This window comes from Artibeus jamaicensis, unplaced genomic scaffold (genome assembly GCF_021234435.1).
Source record: "Artibeus jamaicensis isolate MK-2021 breed Jamaican fruit bat unplaced genomic scaffold, CSHL_Jam_final contig_1132, whole genome shotgun sequence".
NCBI lineage: Eukaryota > Metazoa > Chordata > Mammalia > Chiroptera > Phyllostomidae > Artibeus > Artibeus jamaicensis.
In genome coordinates this window covers 743643-762223 of record NW_026521221.1, presented here as the reverse complement: position 1 = coordinate 762223, position 18581 = coordinate 743643, and the positions used below count along the sequence as shown (strand labels likewise).

At 46.9% G+C, this 18581-nt stretch overlaps 1 protein-coding gene across 1 annotated transcript in view; it reads left to right on the top strand.

Annotated features, from left to right (window-relative positions):
• RYR3 (ryanodine receptor 3) overlaps positions 1–18581 on the top strand; it is a 514231-nt gene that overhangs the window by 358766 nt on the left and 136884 nt on the right. Inside the window, exons 39-42 of the mRNA XM_053665407.1 lie at positions 13464–13737; positions 15280–15394; positions 16855–16984; positions 18095–18198. Coding sequence (XP_053521382.1) covers positions 13464–13737; positions 15280–15394; positions 16855–16984; positions 18095–18198 — 623 coding nt within the window. The remainder of the gene's footprint in view (positions 1–13463; positions 13738–15279; positions 15395–16854; positions 16985–18094; positions 18199–18581) is intronic.

The window sequence follows — 18581 nt, the reverse complement described above, 5'->3', positions numbered from 1 at the left end:
TCAGGCCTGCCCTTTAGTTTCTGCCCAGGGGAAAGAAAACCTACATTTACTGACCACCATCTTTGTGCCGAGCACCGTGCTCAACACTTCACATCCCCTCATCTGATCTTATCCTCCAGCAAACAGCCAGGTTCCTATTTTGCACACCAGGCAACTGTGACTGAGAGAAGCAAAATTATTTGGACACGATTCTTGCCATAAGACAGGAAGAGGCCAAGACCGAAATCCTGCCGCACGTCCGGGCCCCGCTCTTTCAGAACACTGTGCGGGGGCGGCTGGGAGGGAGGCTGCAGCGGCGGGGAGAGGACAGGGAGGCACAGGTTCAAGGGTGCCTGGCCCCAGCTCGCCCCATCATCAGTTTATTCTCCACACTGAACAGAGGTAGAGACCAGAATGAGAGCAGTTCAGTCATTTCCCCAGCACAGTGGGGACAGAGACCTCAGTCCCCGGAGTCTTCTGCTGCCCCATCTCTGCTGCGTCCTCATTTCAGGGGGTCATCTATTCTCTTTCTCTGCTCTTCTCCCCATTGTCTCATCAGTCATTTAATTGCCTGAACGTTTTTGAGAAGGTGATTACGGGGTTAGTTGACTGATTTGAAAAACAACAGGCTAATTATCTCTATATGACGGATGAGAGCCCAGGGGCCACAGAGGTGGACCGGCAGGGTCAGCAGTTTCCCTGGCGGTCTGCAGGGCTGCTTCTGGTGGGGAGGGGTGTCAGCGGTGGCAGGATAGACAGTCTTTTTGCTTCCACACTTGTCTTCAACATCCCAGGTGGGGAGGCTCTAACTAAGGTAGGAAACCAGCAAGGGAAATCCAGACACAGATGTAGCAGAAATAAATATCCAACAGCCACATACTGTTCCCACACAGCCAGCCCTGAGAGCCAAGGTCAAGGGCAGCCAGGCCAGGTAGACTGGGCAACATGTGGGGCTCCCACCAGGTGTGGATCGAGGCAGGGGGCTCTGTCTCTGGTGCTCCTTCTCCGTCCAGCCTTCACCCCCCACGCTGCTCTGTGGACTGCCTAGTTATAGGAGCCTCAGTTTGTTAAGTTGAAGTATTTTTTTTTTTTTTGCCTTATTAAAAAATAAAGCAAGCCCTGGCTGGTGTGGTTCAGTGGATTGAGCGCTAACCTGCAAACCAAAGGGTCGCTGGTTCCATTCCCAGTCAGGGCACATGCCTGGCTTGCAGGCCAGGTCCCCAGTGGGGGGAGTGCGAGAGGCAACCGCACACTGATGTTTCTCTCCCTCTCTTTTGCCCTTCCTTTCCCTCTCTCTAAAAATAAATAATCTTTGAAAGAATTTGAAAAACAATGACTAATCTTTAAAAGAATATATAAGGTAAGGCTTAGTGTGGTAATGACCATCCCTGTTAAGGAAACTCTGTTCCTTACTGAGTCTTTTTTCCATTCTTCCCTGGTGGTTATAGGGGTTCAATGGTAATTGAGGTGCCGTGTTTAGCACAGGAAACTCTTGGTAAACATTGGCTACTGTAACCGTAATAAGAAATAGAATGTTCTAGCCAGCAGCTTGAACTTTTACCCCTGTTCCCCAGCCAGTGAAGGCAGGAGAGAAGGAAACAGGGTACAGGTCCATAAATTAAATGAGGAGCTGGGGAGAGTGAGGGTTGTGCGGGTCCTCAGAGGTTCAGCCGCTGGCTGCAGAGCCTGGGGCGGGCCCTGACCCCTCACACGCCTCTGGGGTCTGACAGCCACCGCCTGGTCACGGGCCCTGGGGAAACTCAGTAAACGGAGCGGTTCTTTCTTGTCATCGAGGGACAGGGCTCCTTATTGTCTTCGCAGGCTTTTTCAGGTTTCCGGAGGCTTGTAACCTTGTTCTCAGTGTTTTCAACAGCATCCATGTTCTCATGGAATGAGGCAAAAAGTGGTGCCCACAGCGCAGCCTGGGCAGGGAAAGCGCAGAGAAATTAACGTGATGAATTTTCCAAGTCTCCTTGGGGTGGAGGGATTGAACTTCCTACTCTGACCTCTTTGCTAATAAGTATTTGGCCACTTTATAATGCAGACCAGACTTTCAGCCCAGAGGAAGCTCTGGGGCTCGGAGTGCGGAGGGCATGAGACCTTCCCCGGGAAGTCTTCCCGACCAAATCAGCAGGCTGTTCTGCATTCCGACCCCAACACAGGAAGGGTTCTCCTCAACCTCAGGGCAGGGCAGCCATCAGCAAGGCCGTCCGATGCCACAGCTCCTCTCCTCCACATAAAGGATTACTGGTGTGCAGTGATGCTCTGACGAGGGCCAGTTACATACCGTGGTCTGCCACCACTGTGCTTTTAAGATTTTTCTCAGTCTCAGGTTTTACTGTTAATAACAGCAAGCTGGGTAATGTCAAGATGGGGCCAGTTGGCCTTGAAATGTGGTGGTGCAATTGGTGGTCATCAGTTAAACCCAGTGAAGCCTTGGACATTCATCTGCTGTCTTCATAAATTAGTAAAACCTTTTCAAAAGCTCAGTGGGTCAGAGAGACACAGAACTCTAGCATCTTAAGCCACAAATGACTTGACTTTATAGAAGGGCATGGACAAGGAGAAGAGAAGTAAAACAGCGTTACCAAGGTCACACCACCAGGGCAAGGACCGAGCACCCAGCATGGTCCCCCCTGTGCCATCCTCGCATTCATTTTCTCCAGCGTGAATTTTATATTGCTCACGTCATTTTATTGCTGAAGAAACTGAGGCACTGAGAAAGTGAGTAATCTGCCCAGTTCAGAGTCAGTGGGAAAAGCAGCCAAAGCTTTATAATTACCAGGATTGGTTTCTGAATCCATTCCGTAGTTGATTATAAAAGAACATCTAGACCGTGTAATATAAATGTAAAGCATCACTAAATTTTTTTGAATTTCATGAAGCTGTTGAAAGGCAGCTCAGACGGTTTAGATTCCAGCAGCCGAGGTTGGAGTGCCGGCTCCGTCATTCACTGCTTGTGTGGTGTCAGGCGAGGATTCTATTGAGTGATGCTCAGTCTAATGTCCTAGTACTTAGAAGTTGGTATATCTCTCAACTTCTGAAGTGCATATACAAACAGTAGGTCAAAAGAACTTTATCGCCACATGTATCATAGCAGATGCTCTCAGAAAAAAAAAAAAAGAAAAACTCAGGTAGTGGAGCTGAGAGGACCCAGCTATGCCTGGAAGTTCAGGGACAGAGCCAGCCACCAGGCTGGGTTCGTCCCCGGCTCTGCTCACACTCTCCACACGTATTCCAGCTGCACCTTCAGGCTGAGGGTCAGACAGTGGCTGCAGTTCTGGCCTCATGTCCAGTCACCACAGTGTGCAAAGGAAAAGCAAGAAAGTTTTTCCTGCCCTGGCCAAGTAGCTCAGTTGATTGGAGAATTGTCCTGTTACTCCAAGGTTTCAAGTTCTATCCCCATCAGGGCACATTCAAGAAGCAACCAATGAATGCATAAATAAGTGGAAAAGCAAATTGATGTATCTCTTTCTCTTGCCCTCTCTCTCTCTCTCTCTCTCTCTCACACACACACACGCACACACACCCGAGCACACACATCAATAACTGAAAAAAAGACAAAAGCTTCTCCTACCCTTGTATTTGTGAAACAAGGATCCTGAGATTACCAGTGTTTGGAGAATCTAGTCACAGATTCATTCATGAACCAATGAGCATGACTAGAAAATAAAATCCTGACTTAAATCAATCAACAGAGCCCACCTTTGAAGTGGGTTGCATCAGCTTTCACTGAGGATCACTGGCTGTAAAGTAGAGGCTCGTGTCGCCACAAAATCTGGGTTCTGGGAAGGAGGAAGAAGGGACAAACGAAAGCTGGCCAGGAGGTCAGGAACATTCGTTATGCCGTGGTGGTCAACATCATCAGCATCTGTCATGCACTCAGTAGTTAGTGTAAAATTGTCAGCAGTTCCAGCCCATGATGGTCAAAGGGAGAGAGGCCGCCAAAATGGGTCAGGGAAATTACGGACTGTGCTGTCTGTGTGCCCTGTGTCCATGATCTCATTGGCCACCGCAGTGCTGCAGCAGGTGCTTTCCTCGTTCAGTGTCACTGTGGTTTGACGGAGGCTCTGGCCAGACCCGGGCAGACTTCCATTGTGTCTGCACTCTGCCACTCACTCCGCCCACCTCGGGAAAACCGAACTGGGTCTCGCTCAGGTCCCGCCTTCTGCGGGTACTTTTACAGCCGCTTGCTCATGGAGACCCTCCAGTACAACATGTAGCTTTGGTTGGAAAAGGAGTCAAATAGTGTCAAACCCGGCCTTTCTCTCAGTGGGAATGTATTAGTTTCCTATTGCTGCTGTAACAAATTACCACACACTTAGTGGCTTTAAAACTATACAAATTTATTATCACCCAGTTCTGGAGATCGGAAGTCTAAAAGGGGTTAGTAGCACTATATTCCTTCTGGAGGCTCTAAAAAAGGAGCTACCTCTTGCTTTTCCCAGCATCTAAAGGCCCCCTGCATTCTTTGACTAGCACCTCCTCCCAGCAAGATCAGTCTAACCCCTACTTCTGTCACCGCATGTCCTTCTCTGACCCTGACCCTCCTTCCTCCCTTGTGAAAGGCCCCTTGTGATTATATTTAACCCACCCAGATGATCGAGGGCAATCTCCCCAACTAATGCAGTGCCCCCTTTGTTACATCAGGTTTCCTGGTACACACAGGTTCCAAGAATTAACACACGAATGTCTCTGGGGGGCCGTTACGCAGCCTACCACAGGGAGGCAGAAAGCAGAGGTCAAAATGCATTTGTTCTTTCACTCGAAAATGATCTACCACCTGTTAAAGCCTCCAGAGTATTTACAGCATAGCACAAGCTGAATTTTTAATCACCTAGAATTTTAAAATCAGTGTACATAATTTAGAGGCACATAATTATTTTTCTTTTCCAACTGTTAGTGTGAGCTCCTTCTCCTCAATGTAATCAGAAGACATTTTCTTCCAAACTGACCTGGGTCTAAGAACAGACTCATTGAAAGTAACACCAGCATAGCTTTGGGTCTGTACACTAGAGGAATTTGCTTTGCCGGAGGCCAAGATCTGCTCTTTGATAATAAGCATGCACTTCATTGCATGATGGCCACTTGGACTCTGAACTAAATTTAGAAATGGGGGAAAAAAAGATTCTTTTCCAACCCCTGCAGCCAAAAATTGAAACCTACCCCGTGAGAACATATGACCTTTCTCTTATTATAGTTGGCATCACAGAGCTGGTGATTTGATGGTTGAAAAAGAGTTTACCAAGTATTGTGGGTGACACTAGAGAATTTTCTTACGAGGGTCACAGAATGGAGAGCTTGGGGTTCGGAGGTCCAACAGCAGGTGGGAGAGGTCCGGCAGGTTCGGAGGTCCAACATGGCAGGTAGAAGAAAGGAAATAGCAATAACACCTGGGCTCCCAAACTGAGGTACTCAGGGTAGCTCTGATGTAGAGACACTCTGTTCCTTTCTTCTTCTGTGGAATGTCTGACTAATCCAGAAATCATGTAGTAGAGGAGCTATTTTTCTTTTAAAGTATCTTTCAGGGATCGAGTCTTCCTAAACAATACACTGCATTAGAAATATTTCCCTTCTGAGTTAGCCCAAACAGTCATTTTAAGTGCAGTTTCTAGATCATATATTTGCTATAATTGCCTAAATGTGACTTGCCCTAATTACACTAATTGCAAAGTGGAGTGAGCTAGAATGTTAATAATAATTTCGTAAGTGAAGCCATTTATAATTGTCAGGCAGACCACATGCACATGACTCGCTTCCCTAAGGCAGTCTGCTTCGTAGGGTTTGTATCTCAGCGGAAGACAAGCATTTGGTTGCACATCTTTCTTTATTTGTCATTTCTGAAAAGAACACTATATAGCTTTTTTAAAAATCTCATGGGCTGAACCATTCAGGGCACTTGACAAGGCCTTCTCCAAACAGGCAAATCACTGGGTGAAAATCCTAGAGCTGCAACAAAGCCTGGAAGTGATGTCACTAGAGGTGGTGGAGGTCCTGAGTGGGGTGTGCAGGCGCATGTGTGCACGTGTCTGAGAGAGATGTGGGGCCGCACTTACGGCAAACGGTGGGTTTCAGCTCCCCGCCTCGCCTTCCCTCTCTCCTGGACTCTGTCCCCTTTCGGGAGTTGGTTTCCCATGAGTACAAAAGGGTTTTTTAAATCATTAAAGGGCAGCATTCTGAAGGAGAACTTAGGACAGCAACAGCAGTGAAATCATTATTTAGTTGTATCTGTTCTTTACGTATCTGTATCTCTTTGGTCAAGGATGAAGTTCAAATTTATCTTGAAAACTGACTCCCTCTACAGTTGAAATTCCTGCCAAAATTGTCAGCTTTCCCCCATTGATACCAGGAAAAAAATATTCACTTCAGGGACTACTTATATGAGCAGCTCCTGAAAGAAAATTGCATACCACACTCATCATAGCAGAGAGTAGTCCTTTCCATTGGGTCACCGCATCCACTGCTCAGAAGGCCCCTCCGAACTTGGCCGGGCTTTCTCTTCCCTGCGTCTTTGTACTGTGGGCCTACTCCAGAAATATAAGGAACTTTAGACAAAGGACCCATTGGGGAAAAAAGAGAACAGAATCTTAACATTTCTCTAATTTCTTTTGTATGGAAGTATTTACTATAGATATTGTACCTTCTAGTGACTTATCTTCCTAAAAATACACGGTTTTACCCATTCTTTTATATTTTCCTTCCCATGAAATGTGCCACATGTATGTATGTAGTTTCTCTAACGAGGCTGCTATGGATAATAATTGTCTTGGAATATTTTCATGTAGGGTGCATAACTCAGTGCTTCACAGAAAACACCCTTCGGTTCATAAGCTATTTAGAAGGGATACAGCTGGAGGTGACGGAGATACACAGATGAGGATGGGAAGAAACCTAGGAAGATACTCTGTCCTGAGGTCCGGACGCACTGACGCCAGGGCAGAGCCTTCTGTAGCTGACAGCACTAGTTTTCCGAATGAATGAGAGTTAAGTATTGCCAGAGGGACAGCTGATGTCAGCAGCGAAGAGTTAGGTGGCCCCTGCAGCCTGCAGCATACCTTTTCTCCCTGGGCCCCACTGCACTGGCTGCGGACCAGCCCAGAGAAGGCCACACAGCCTCTGTGTAGAAGATACCACACGCCCCACTTGCTCTGGAGATGAATGATCTTAAACCAAGATTGAAAAGAGAAGCATTTAGGGCCCTGAGGAACACTGGGAAAGAAGCCCTTTAGGGATGAATGAGTAATGACTGGGCCCTTGCTGACTGCCAGGATTGGGTTCTCCCATGATTCTTTTATCCTCTTTATTTCTCAATGCGAGATGTTCTACTCATCTTAGGCCAACCTCCCATCCAGAAACAAACGTGGAAAGCTTCCCAAAATTCTGCCTTCCAGGCAAAGCTCTCTGATATGTGATTATAACCACGTGGTCTAATGGAATAAGGTTTTGTCTTAAGGGAAAGCTTTGCCTCTGAGTCATGGCCGTCACCTCGGTGGGACCCTTCTGCACACATCAGTGCTTCCCAAGCCTTTTGGTCTCATGACCCCCTTACACTTTTCAAAATTTTCAAAGACCTCGGAAAGCTTTAGTTTATGTGGTTTATGCCTACCAATGTTACTGAATTCTATTTTAAAACAATTGTTAGTTTATTTATAAATTATAAAAACCCATTACATTTACATATATAACATACTTTTATAAAAACAACTAAATTTTTAATATAAAAAAGGATCAGAAGAGCGACATTGTTTTGCATTTTTATAAATCTCTTATATCTGACTTAATAGAACATATCCAGATTCTTATCCCTGGTTTAAAGAATAGAAAGAAAAATTGATTTCAAACATACATATAGTTAGAGGAATATTATACTAGCTTTTTCAGATAATTGTGGAAATTCTTCTGTAACACTACATAAAAGCTCAACAGGTACCTTCTTCCCTTTTCTCCTTTGTCCAAAAATGTCCTTATATACCCAGTGTTGCCTCAGTGTCTTTAAAATTGTTATGAAATTATGCCTATGTGAATTCTCCATGCATGGAGAATTCCATGTGTATTAAACTTTGATCTTTCTCCTGTTAAAAATAACAAGTAGCTTCTCTGAAATTAATTGCCATGTGGAATCTAAAACCACATTAAAGAAATTTTTGCACTTGTTTACATAAAACTGCATTGGTCTGTGTTGCATGTTGAGGGGATGTTTTACCCACAAATGTTTTGTAACAGTGTGCACTGGTCATGGGGGAATTATGGGTTCACCCAGTTATGCAGGGCTTCCAAGTTTTAACATATTTAATTATAAAAGTTTTAAAATCATATTTGTTAATAATTTAATAAGCAAAGTCTCTATTGGGAAGCCATCTCACAGTGGCAAGTAAACTTTTTTCAAAAATTCTGGTTTTCAAAGGTCAAATTGTGTTATGGCAAGAAATACTGTCCGGTGTTTTTCCCTGAAGTGTGATAGGATCACTTCTTTCATTTTTAAGATAATGCCAGTCGACTACCAAAGTCTGATTAACCACAGTTTTTCTGTGGCTCTTTTAATTAAAAATGACATTTAATTTGTGAGACAGCGGCTGCATTAGCCCGCAGCCTGGTCACGCGGTGCCTCCCCCCCAACGTCCCTCCCCCACCCCTGCAAACCGCCGCCCTGTGACGCGAAGGAGCGCTTTAGGCACACTTCCCATTTTGTCACACAGGATTTAAAAAGTTATGTTCTGAAAACTGTGTTATTAATAAAGTGAAGAATGTTTCTCTTTCACTGAGCACATTCTTGTGTGGAACCAGGCGCTCTCCTGGCGCTAGGGCTGTTTTTGGTGCTGCCGCCTGAGCTCCTGCTGAGACCCCAGCAGGTTCCCCCCCCCCACTGCTTTTGCACCGAGCAGCTGTCAACACAGTGAAAAGGCAAATAATGTCTCCCAAGTGCTACAACAGTGCATTTGGCCTGCAGGATCTTGGCGGCTCCTGCCTGCCCCAAGGGTCTGTGGGTCATACTTTTTATAACTACTGTGTAGATAGCGTAACAGTTAACCTTTATAAAGCCCACAGTAAGTGCCGGGCATGGTTATGCATTAATTTTTTTAACACTCAAGTGTGCAGATATACAGAGAGTCTACTACATCCCAAAACATGGCTTCTTTTTCACCTGTTGACCCTGGCACATTCATGCTGCCCTGCTGCTGGCTCTTGGCAGCGAACCGGAGTGTGCGGGGTCTTCAGTAGCACCGCTGCCAGGGTGTAAAGCTCCCTTTTCTCAGCCTCCTGAAGAGTCTGGGATGTTAGGTAGCATTCAGCCAACGTTTGCCTGGTGGCTGCCAGCTCACTAGCCTGGGTCAGGCTACAGAATACACTGCTCTTCAGGCTTCCTGAGAATGTTTTCCCCCTGCCCTGCAGTTTTCTTCTCATTTCTCTCCCTCTTATTCTTTCTCATATTTGGAAAGCCTGATCAACAAGAGTGGCCTCAAATGTCATGCCTCCCACTGAGTTATTATACCTGTCCATTGACACACAACAATGAGGAGTCTTGCTTTTTCTGGTGTGATCCTGGGGTCATGTTTTGCTTTTAACTGAGCTTCAGTTTAGTCCCACTCATATCTATTTACCTCACTCTCTTCCTACCTTGAGGTCTGGCCTGGCCAGAGAACCTGTAGGCAGTCCCTGCTCTAACCTTTCAGGTTAAAGGGCCATTTCCTTTTCTATTTGTCCTCAAGTGAGATATTTTGCTGTGGATGTTCCATTTTCTAGACTATAAATATTGATTTGAATTTTTAAGTCTCTGTGAGGCTAGGAGCTCACCCCAATTCTGAATTAATCTGAAAGCCAGGTGCAGAAAACACTACATTTATTTGGTTTCATTATGACTCCGTAAAATGCCCTGTTGAAAGGAGGATGGACATGGAGTGGATGAACGATTCTGATGGTTGCTTTTCCGGTGCAGCGGGGACTGTGAGGATGTGTGTGATGTGTGTTACCTCTGCAGAGAATTTGCTTGTTAGTGGAGAGAATTGTGATTGTTTCAGTCCTAAATATAGGCTAAAAGAGGAATTGTTATCACAGGACTAGAAGAACTCATGTTGGGTCCCAGGGCATTTACGTTTATGTCTTGCCTTTATTCCTTACTGTGAAGAGTAACAGCAGAAAGGAACTTCTACATCGTCTCCTGAGGAAACAAGTTCCTGAGCCCATCCAGCCCGTAAGTCACTGTCCCCCAGAGCATTCAGATATTATCTAACCTAACAGCTATTAGTCAGGGATCCCTGCCTAGTGAGATCTCTTAGCAACCTCTTTTAACTGCGCTTCTCTCTGCCTTCAGTATCCTCTCTTACGGTTTTCAGCTTACGTCTCCTGTCAGAACCTAAAACACCCACAGGGTTGAGAGATGCAGTGTCAAGTTAAATTAATCCTTCAGATCTCTTCAGGAACTCTATTTTTATATCCTGATGACGAGCCAGGGCTGGGCGTAGAGCAGACACCTGCCATGTAGAGTGTGTGGAGGTAGAAGACGAGACTATTGCAAATGGCACAGGCTGTGGAGGCGCTCACCTGAGTTTATCCCCACTCCTTTCACTGACGGACTGCAAGACCTTCATCGGCCCTGAGCGCTGCCTTGAACACCGGGCCTGGATGCAGGGTCTTGGTGCCATCCATACCTTGCAGGCATGTGCTAGGCAGAGCCAGACTTGGATGCAATAATGAAGTAAGAGTAGCATTTCTTGCCTCTGTCACAGCACCTTCCAGACACATGTGTGGCACGGGGAGAGGTGAGCGGTGGCTTCCCAGCCCTTCGGCTCGTCCTCTCTCTCAGATCTCCCCCGATTTTCTGACCATCTCCTCACACCAGTGCCAGCCCCGCATGTCAAGGCCACGTGGTCCAACCTCCGAACGCCCCACAGCCCGATCAGGTCCCACTTCAGCAACTTCTTCTTTACTTCTGCAGCCAGTCATATTTCTGTGCACCAGGATGAGCCCTGAGAAATTCTAAATCCAAAGTCACACTGGTTCCTGTCTTGGTGCCTGTGAAAACAGTTCATGACACGGTGTCGGCCAACTGTTGCAGAGACGAGGCGGCACCGGTCAGGACGAGGGGGTCAGGTGGCCGACTGCAAAGCCTTCGGACATCACACAGTGTTCGTAGGCCACTCCACTCCATCCCCTGCTGTATTTATGTTAGTTCACCTTTTACACTGTGAAAATAACCCACAATTCTCAGACCAGTGGCTTGGCCTAGTCAGTTCATAGTATGTGGTATCTGTGAAATACTCAGAGGTAGTACATATAATAGAGAAATTCCAGTGCTTAGTATTCTGTACCCTAAAGAGCCAGCGACGGTGTCTTCTTCCCATGCCTCAGCCCACCCATTTTGATTGCTCCCCATGCTCTCCCGTGGCACTTGTACATGCCCCATTTGAGTGCTCATTACAGTGTTATAAAATAAAGATAAAATTTGGTTTTTACAAAATTAAAATGAAAATGTAAATTCCTGGCTTATGAGCACCTTGAAGGCAAGAACAGCACTTTATCTAGTCTGTTTCCAGCATCTATTCAAACATCATTTCATCAAAATAGGATATTTAACACCCTCAATTCAAAATTGAGGTGCTCTCTTCTTGTAGTGTGGCTCACGTGTGTGTCTTCCGGCAACATATTCTACTTCTCCACATTCCATAGCCCCATCCTTTAAAAAAAACCTTTAATTAAGTTTATTGGGGTGACTTTGGTTAATAAAATACATAGGCCCTAAGTGTACAATTCTATGGCACATCATCTGTATACTGCATTGTGCGTCCACCGCCCACGGTCAGATCTTCATCCATCACCGTGTGTTGGACCCCTTTCCCCTTTACCACCCTTCTAACCCCCTTCTCCCTAGTACCCACCGTGCTGCTGTTTCTGTCTGTGAGTTTTTGTTTATTTGTCTTCTTGGTTCATTTCTCGCTTTCAGTTTTATATCACACATATGAATGAGATCATATGGTTCCTGACTTTTCCTGTCTGACTTGCCTTGATATTCTCAAGATCCGCCCACGGTGTCACCAACCGCAGTATTTTACCCCTTTTCTGGCCGAGTGGTGTTCCAGGGTCTGTCTGGACCACATCTTCTGTATCCAGTCACCTGTCGAAGGTTCTTCCATTGTTTCTGTCTTGGCCACAGTCGGTAATGCTGCAGTGAATGTACCGGTGCATATATGTTTTTGCAAATACCTGGGGGTTTTTTGGGGTTTTTTTAAAGATTTTATTTATCTTTAGAGGGGAAGGGAAGGAGAGAGGGAGAGAAACATCAATGTATGGTTGCCTCTCATGAGTCCCCTGCTGGGAAGTAGCCTGCAACCCAGGCATGTGTCCTGACCGGGAATCGAACTGCGATTGTGTGGTTTGCAGGCCAGCACTCAATCCACTGAGCTACACCAGCCAGGGCCCTGTTTTTAATTTTCAGGGTAGATACCCAGGAGAGGGTTTGCTGGGTCATACGATAACTTTATTTTTAGTTTTTTGAGGAACCTTTATATTATTCTTCACAGTGGCCACACCAGTTTACATTCCCCTCAGCAGGGAATGAGCATTCCTTTTTCTTCATAATCTCTCCAAACCCTGTTACTTATCTTGTTGATAGTGGCCACTCTAACAGGTGTGAGGTGGTATCTTATTCTAGTTTTGGTTTGCATTTCCCTAATATCTAGTGGGGTTGAATATCTTTTCATGTATCTGTTGGCCATTTGTGTGTCTTCTTGGGAGAAGTATCTGTTCAGATCCTCTGCCCAGTTTTTAATTGGATTGTTTGTTGTATGAATCTTTGTATATTGTGGATATTAGCCCCCTGTCAGAGCTCTTGTTTGCAAATATCTTTCCTGATTGGGTGACTTGCCTTTTTATTTGGTAGGTGGGTTTTTTTGCTGTGCAGAAGCTTTTCGGTTTGATAAAGTCCCATTCATTTATCGTCACCTTTACTTCCCTTGCCTTTGGAGTCAAATTCATAAAATCTTCCTTAAGACCAAGTTCTATAGATTTAGTACCTATGTTTTCTTTTGTGTAATTTATTGTTTCAGGTCTTATTTTTAGGTCTTCTATCCATTTTGAGTTAATTTTTGTACATGGGAAGAAACAATAGTTTCATTCTTTTGCATGTAACTTTCCAATTTTCCCACACCATTTATTGAAGAGACTTATTTTCTCCATTGTAAGTTTTTGGCGGCTTTGTTGAAAATTGTATACTCATACATATGGGTTTATTTCTGGGCTCTCAGTTCTGCTCCGTTTGTCTGTGTGTCTGTTTTTCCACCAATATCATGCTGTTTTGATTATTGTCACTTCGTAGCATAATATGAAGTCAGGGAGTGTGATGCCTCTAGCTTTGTTCTAAAAAAGAGAATTTTTTTAACCTTGGCCAGCCAATAATATGTCTTACAACCAAATGAAGTACACAGCTGAGGTACACAGCTCTCCCTGAGCCAGGATGGCCCCAGCACTGGTCCTTCCTGTTGTCTTTCCAGCAACACTGAAGGAACTCATCTCACAGACCATGATCCGCTGGGCTCAGGAGGACCACATTCAGGACGCAGACCTCGTCCGGATGATGTTCAACCTCCTCCGGAGGCAGTACGACAGCATCGGGGAGCTGCTGCAGGCCCTGAGGAAGACCTACAGCATCAGCCAGGCCTCAGTGGGCGACACCATCAACCTGCTGGCTGCCCTGGGCCAGATCCGCTGCCTCCTCAGCGTCAGGATGGGCAAGGAAGAGGAGCTGCTCATGATCAACGGGCTGGGGTAGGCCATCCGCCGTGCAGTGCAAACCTGTCAGGGGAGCATCCCGTGGGAACCTGGCTTACCTTGCTGTCTGGATGCCCCGGAATCAAATCATGTACCATCTCTGGGTGCCCCCTCCTGCAGGCACTCCTTGTGGGATTACATCCTTGTCACATCAGTCACCTTTGATAACCTGAGAGGCCAGACTGCCTGCTGATCAGAGGGAAGGGACATTGCCAGAAGAAATCGAGAGGAGTCTTGGAGAAAAACAGTTATTTAGCTTGAATCTGATGAAAATAGCCTGAGGGAAGCAATGAAAAAACTTAGAGTAAGGGACAGTGTGTCCAACCCAGCAAGAGAGACTCCTTGTGAGGACTTCTGCTTTTGACTGGGAGGCTTCCCTCTGAAAAGTTGCTACTTGCGCCTTCCTTTTCTCGGGACTATGCTAGTATCATTTTTGTCAGTCCAGGGACACCTTTTCCCATAATGACAGTTTGTGCCTCTTCCTTACAATTATTCAAAAGATAGCATTTTAGACATCCAAAAGATTTCCTTTAATTGGCTAACATAGCACTTCCATCTTGCAGATGAGAAAACCAGGGCCTAAAATGGTTCACTGCTCAGCCCACAGCTTCACTTGTTTGGAATCAAGAACTAGAACTGCAGCCTTCCTGCTGCTCAATGTTCTACCCCACCGCCCTTGAGCCGGCAAATTAAAGGAGCATCCATCAGCAAGGCCAGAACAGGGACTTTGAGGATACTGGGGCAGGGGTGGGGAGTAGGGGCAATGCATGCATCCCTCAAGCTCACTTCCAAAGGAGAATCTTACAGTAGACATGAAAAGCCTTTTATGGGAAGAGAATAAAAGCTACCAAATTAGCCGCTCCCACAGCCCTTGCCATAGACATGGCCACAGTAATGGTGTCTGCCATTAGCAGCTGCAACACTGGAGGGTGGGAGGGGACCACCCTGCAGGCATCACACGGCCAAGTCTCCGCTGCTCCCGTCCTCACATTTGCCTGCAGCTTTATTTTGTGAATCTGTATCCAATGACCGAAAAACATGATTTCTTTTACATTTTGTTGTTGATCATGTCATTGGATTTTGAGGACCACTGTCCTCACTGTTCCTAATACGCAATTGTCTTAAGGCTACAGCCCTCTCATTCAGAAAAATAAAATATATAGGGACATACGGACAAGAATAGAAAACAATAACAGACCCTAGTATGTGGAGGAAGAGAAATCCAGTGATTTGGGCTGCCCTAGAACTATTGTAAGTGCAAAGACCAAGGGGCAAGTGTTTAATACGTCATTAGAAGGGAATGTTTCCAAGAGGGAAAGCAAGTGCTTAGCAGAAATAAAAGAGCACAGAGTATTCCAATCAGCTAAAAAAGCACTCTACGTTTCTTCTGACTGACCCAGTGCCTGCTAATTACCTTTTCGGCCTGTTTTTACGCTGTTTCACCCTAGATGTGTGTGCGCATTTATGTGTTCTCATCCCTGAATTCCCATTGCATTGGCGTTGGCCCGAGCTGATGTCTCTCTCCGATCCTTACCCTAGAGACATCATGAACAACAAGGTGTTTTACCAGCACCCCAACCTCATGCGAGTCCTCGGCATGCACGAGACGGTGATGGAGGTGATGGTGAACGTACTGGGTGCAGAGAAATCCCAGGTGAGGCTACAGGGAGAACTTAGCCAGAACTTGACCCCTGGGCAGGAACACAGGACGTGACTTGTTTGTAGCCACATGGCTGATGTCCATTGCCTCAGTTGCCCTTCCCAGAGAGAGGGAGGGACGTGCACAGTGCCAGGAAGAAGCCGGCAGGTGGGACGATGCCGCCGAATGTCACCCAGCCAGTGTGAGAGCTTCACCTCTGGGAGCTCGGGGGCTTTTCTCACTCGTTCCACCGGGCGGTTCCGCTGTTACGTTTGCCATACTGGCAGCCCCGCTTCCTCCCAGATGGGATTCCTCTGGTGTGGTTTGTGCTGTGTCAGGAGAAGGCTGTTTTAAAGGAGAACAAGATTTTGTAATCCTGGCAGTGCCCCTCAGGAGTGCACGTGTTTCTTCTGGGAGCCAGGCTCCTGATGGTGTCCTGGTCAGCCCCCCATGAGGTGCCAGCCATCGGGGGGAGCTCCTGCTGGCAAGGGGGAGGGCAGGTTTAGGGCCCACCTTCTCAGGGGTCCTCGTCAGAGTCAGGTAGCTTCTGAAGGCAGTAGATGGGGAACTGCCCGTATGTTTTCATATGTTGGAAATTTTAGAGTGCCAGGATTCTAGGAAAGCAGTTCCGCCAGCATTGAGAGGTGGGGGTGAGAAGGGAGAACAGATGTGAAGCTCACCTTCCTCCTCACTTGCTTGTCTGACCCCTTGGGAAAGTGGACTCTCCAGAACATCCCCAGATAAATGGCAGGATGCCTCAGCAAGCAGGTGGACGGCAGGCGTCGGAACCTTACTTCCCGAGCACCCTCCAGGAGTCTAATGGGGGATGTCAGAGCTTCCTGGGAGCCTGGGCATGACCGGGTCAAAAATAAGACATGGCCAGGCCCCGAGACGCCAGTTACTTTGATCAGCAGAGAAGTCACAGTCAGCGGTGCCGTCAGATGGCATCCCAGTGCCGAATTGTGTGACCAGATGACAAGTCCTGTAGGAGAGGAGAGCAGACGTCACCGGGAAGGCTCACAGTCTGAGAAGGTGATGCTTCTGAGGCCTGCACACCCGGAGGGGCCAGTTTTCACCCAGGACCCGGGTTTGGGTCCTCCCTCTCCTATCTCCCGTCTGTGTTCTGTCCACCCCCTTCCGAGTTAGAAACCAGCCTGGTATAGGACCTCGCAGTCTCACGTGGCATCTGAGGATGGCTGGGATTCTTGTTCGATGTCTGTTTCCTTCAAAGGAAAGATATTCCAGGAACTATAACTAGTTGGCAGTATTTTTAGAAGCCTCTCCTTAGCTGTGTGTGTACTCTCCATCTCTTGTATGAAAAAGTCTTGGAACAAATGGGAAGTAAGCAGAAAATTTGTTTTTCCAAACTGTTCACAGTTTGCTAGACTTGAACCTAAAACTCTCTGAAGGCCAGACTTTCCAGAAGGACTTCATGATGGATTCTTTTCCTTGACACTTCCAACTTCTCCCTGCAGATTGCTTTTCCAAAGATGGTCGCTAGCTGTTGCCGCTTCCTCTGCTATTTCTGTCGAATTAGCCGGCAGAATCAGAAGGCCATGTTTGAGCATCTAAGTTACCTGCTGGAGAATAGCAGTGTTGGCCTAGGTATGTCCCGTGTTACAACTTTCACATTTGGGCTCCGAGGTGAGATGCTCCCTGCTGGGCACTTAATTAGGAGGTAAAAGAAAAGAAGCCACATGCATCCTATGGGATTTTTTTTTTAATACAAAAAGGCCCCTGCCTGGTCTAAAAACAGGTAAAATAATGACAATATGTCTCTGCTCCCCAACCTAAGCAGTGACGTTGCTCCCAGCCAGCACCCGTGACAGGTTTGTGTTGGCATGGCCTCGCAGTTTTAGCTCATCTCTCTTGGGACCAGGTGGACATAGCCTGGGGCCCACTCGCCTGCCCGTAGGGCAGGGCTAATGAGACCAAGGTCACAGATCCAGACCCTTCTCGGCAGGCTGGCTGCAGCCTGTTCTATCGGCCCACTGGCCAGCCAGCGCTGTCCATAGCTGCAGGGAAGACTAGCCAAGAGCACTGTGGACAAACTGTCAACCAATCACCATCACAAGAAAAGCAATGGGACACAAAGGCCCCGTTAGCTGTTCTGAAGGGAAACCAAATAAACTTAAGGCAGATGCAGATACACACAGTCCGGCACCTGAAATCTGAAACCTGAAACCTGATAGCCCGGGTTTCCTATTTATCAAATGCCACCCAGAGGTTTCCTGAATTCTAGCCTAAGGCCCTGACAAAGGGAAACCAGGGTGGCCTGATAACTGTGTGAGCTAAGGCTGTTCGAGGCTATTTTTAAATCCTGGGTGGTGGCCCCAGAAGCAGCCAAGTCCTTTGAGTTTAGTTGTTCAATGACATCTGAGTCTTTAAAGTGATCATCAAAAGGGAACCCCAGGAAGTTTCACGGTGGAAAAGCGCTTGAAAATTCGTGGTCCCAGCTGCTCCTGTGAAGTGATATTCCTACTTGATGCATGTTCACAATCAGTAATGAGTTGTATGACGGGCTGGGGGAAGGGAGAGGACAGCAAATAGAGCTCTTCTTACATGACACGGGGCAGTCCCCTCAGAGAACCCCAACATGAACCAGGTTTAGGGTGTTTGCTGCCCTCACCTGGCAGGTTGTGTGCACTACAGTTTCAGTTCAACAAGGGGTGGTCTGTTGGTCCCTTTCTAGCTCCTTCTTTCCTCCTTCCTCAGCCTCCCCATCCATGAGGGGATCCACTCCGCTGGATGTGGCAGCTTCCTCAGTGATGGACAACAATGAATTAGCACTGGGCTTAGAGGAACCAGACCTTGAGAAGGTAACAGGCCCTGGGCAGTCAACGTGCTTGCTCATTCCCGCCGGTAGTGCAGCCGGGCCCAGCAAGTGCAGACCAGAGGATCCGTGGCCTGAAGCAGGGATTTGGGAAAGTCTGTGAAGGGGATGATGAGGTTTGCTGCCCCCTGCAAGTGGTTCCAGCAGCTTAGCACAGTGTACAGGCCAGAGTCAGAAAATTTCCCAAGTTCGGCTCTGGGGAGAGAAGGAGAGTGGACCAGTAGATGCTGCCATTTCTTCTTTCTGTTGATCACGACAGAAATTAGATCCCTTCAGATTAAACAACAACACACACACCCAAACACAGGCACTTATTTTAATGGTCAGTGAAATGCCTCATACCTGTAATCCCGAAAACTCTGCCTCATT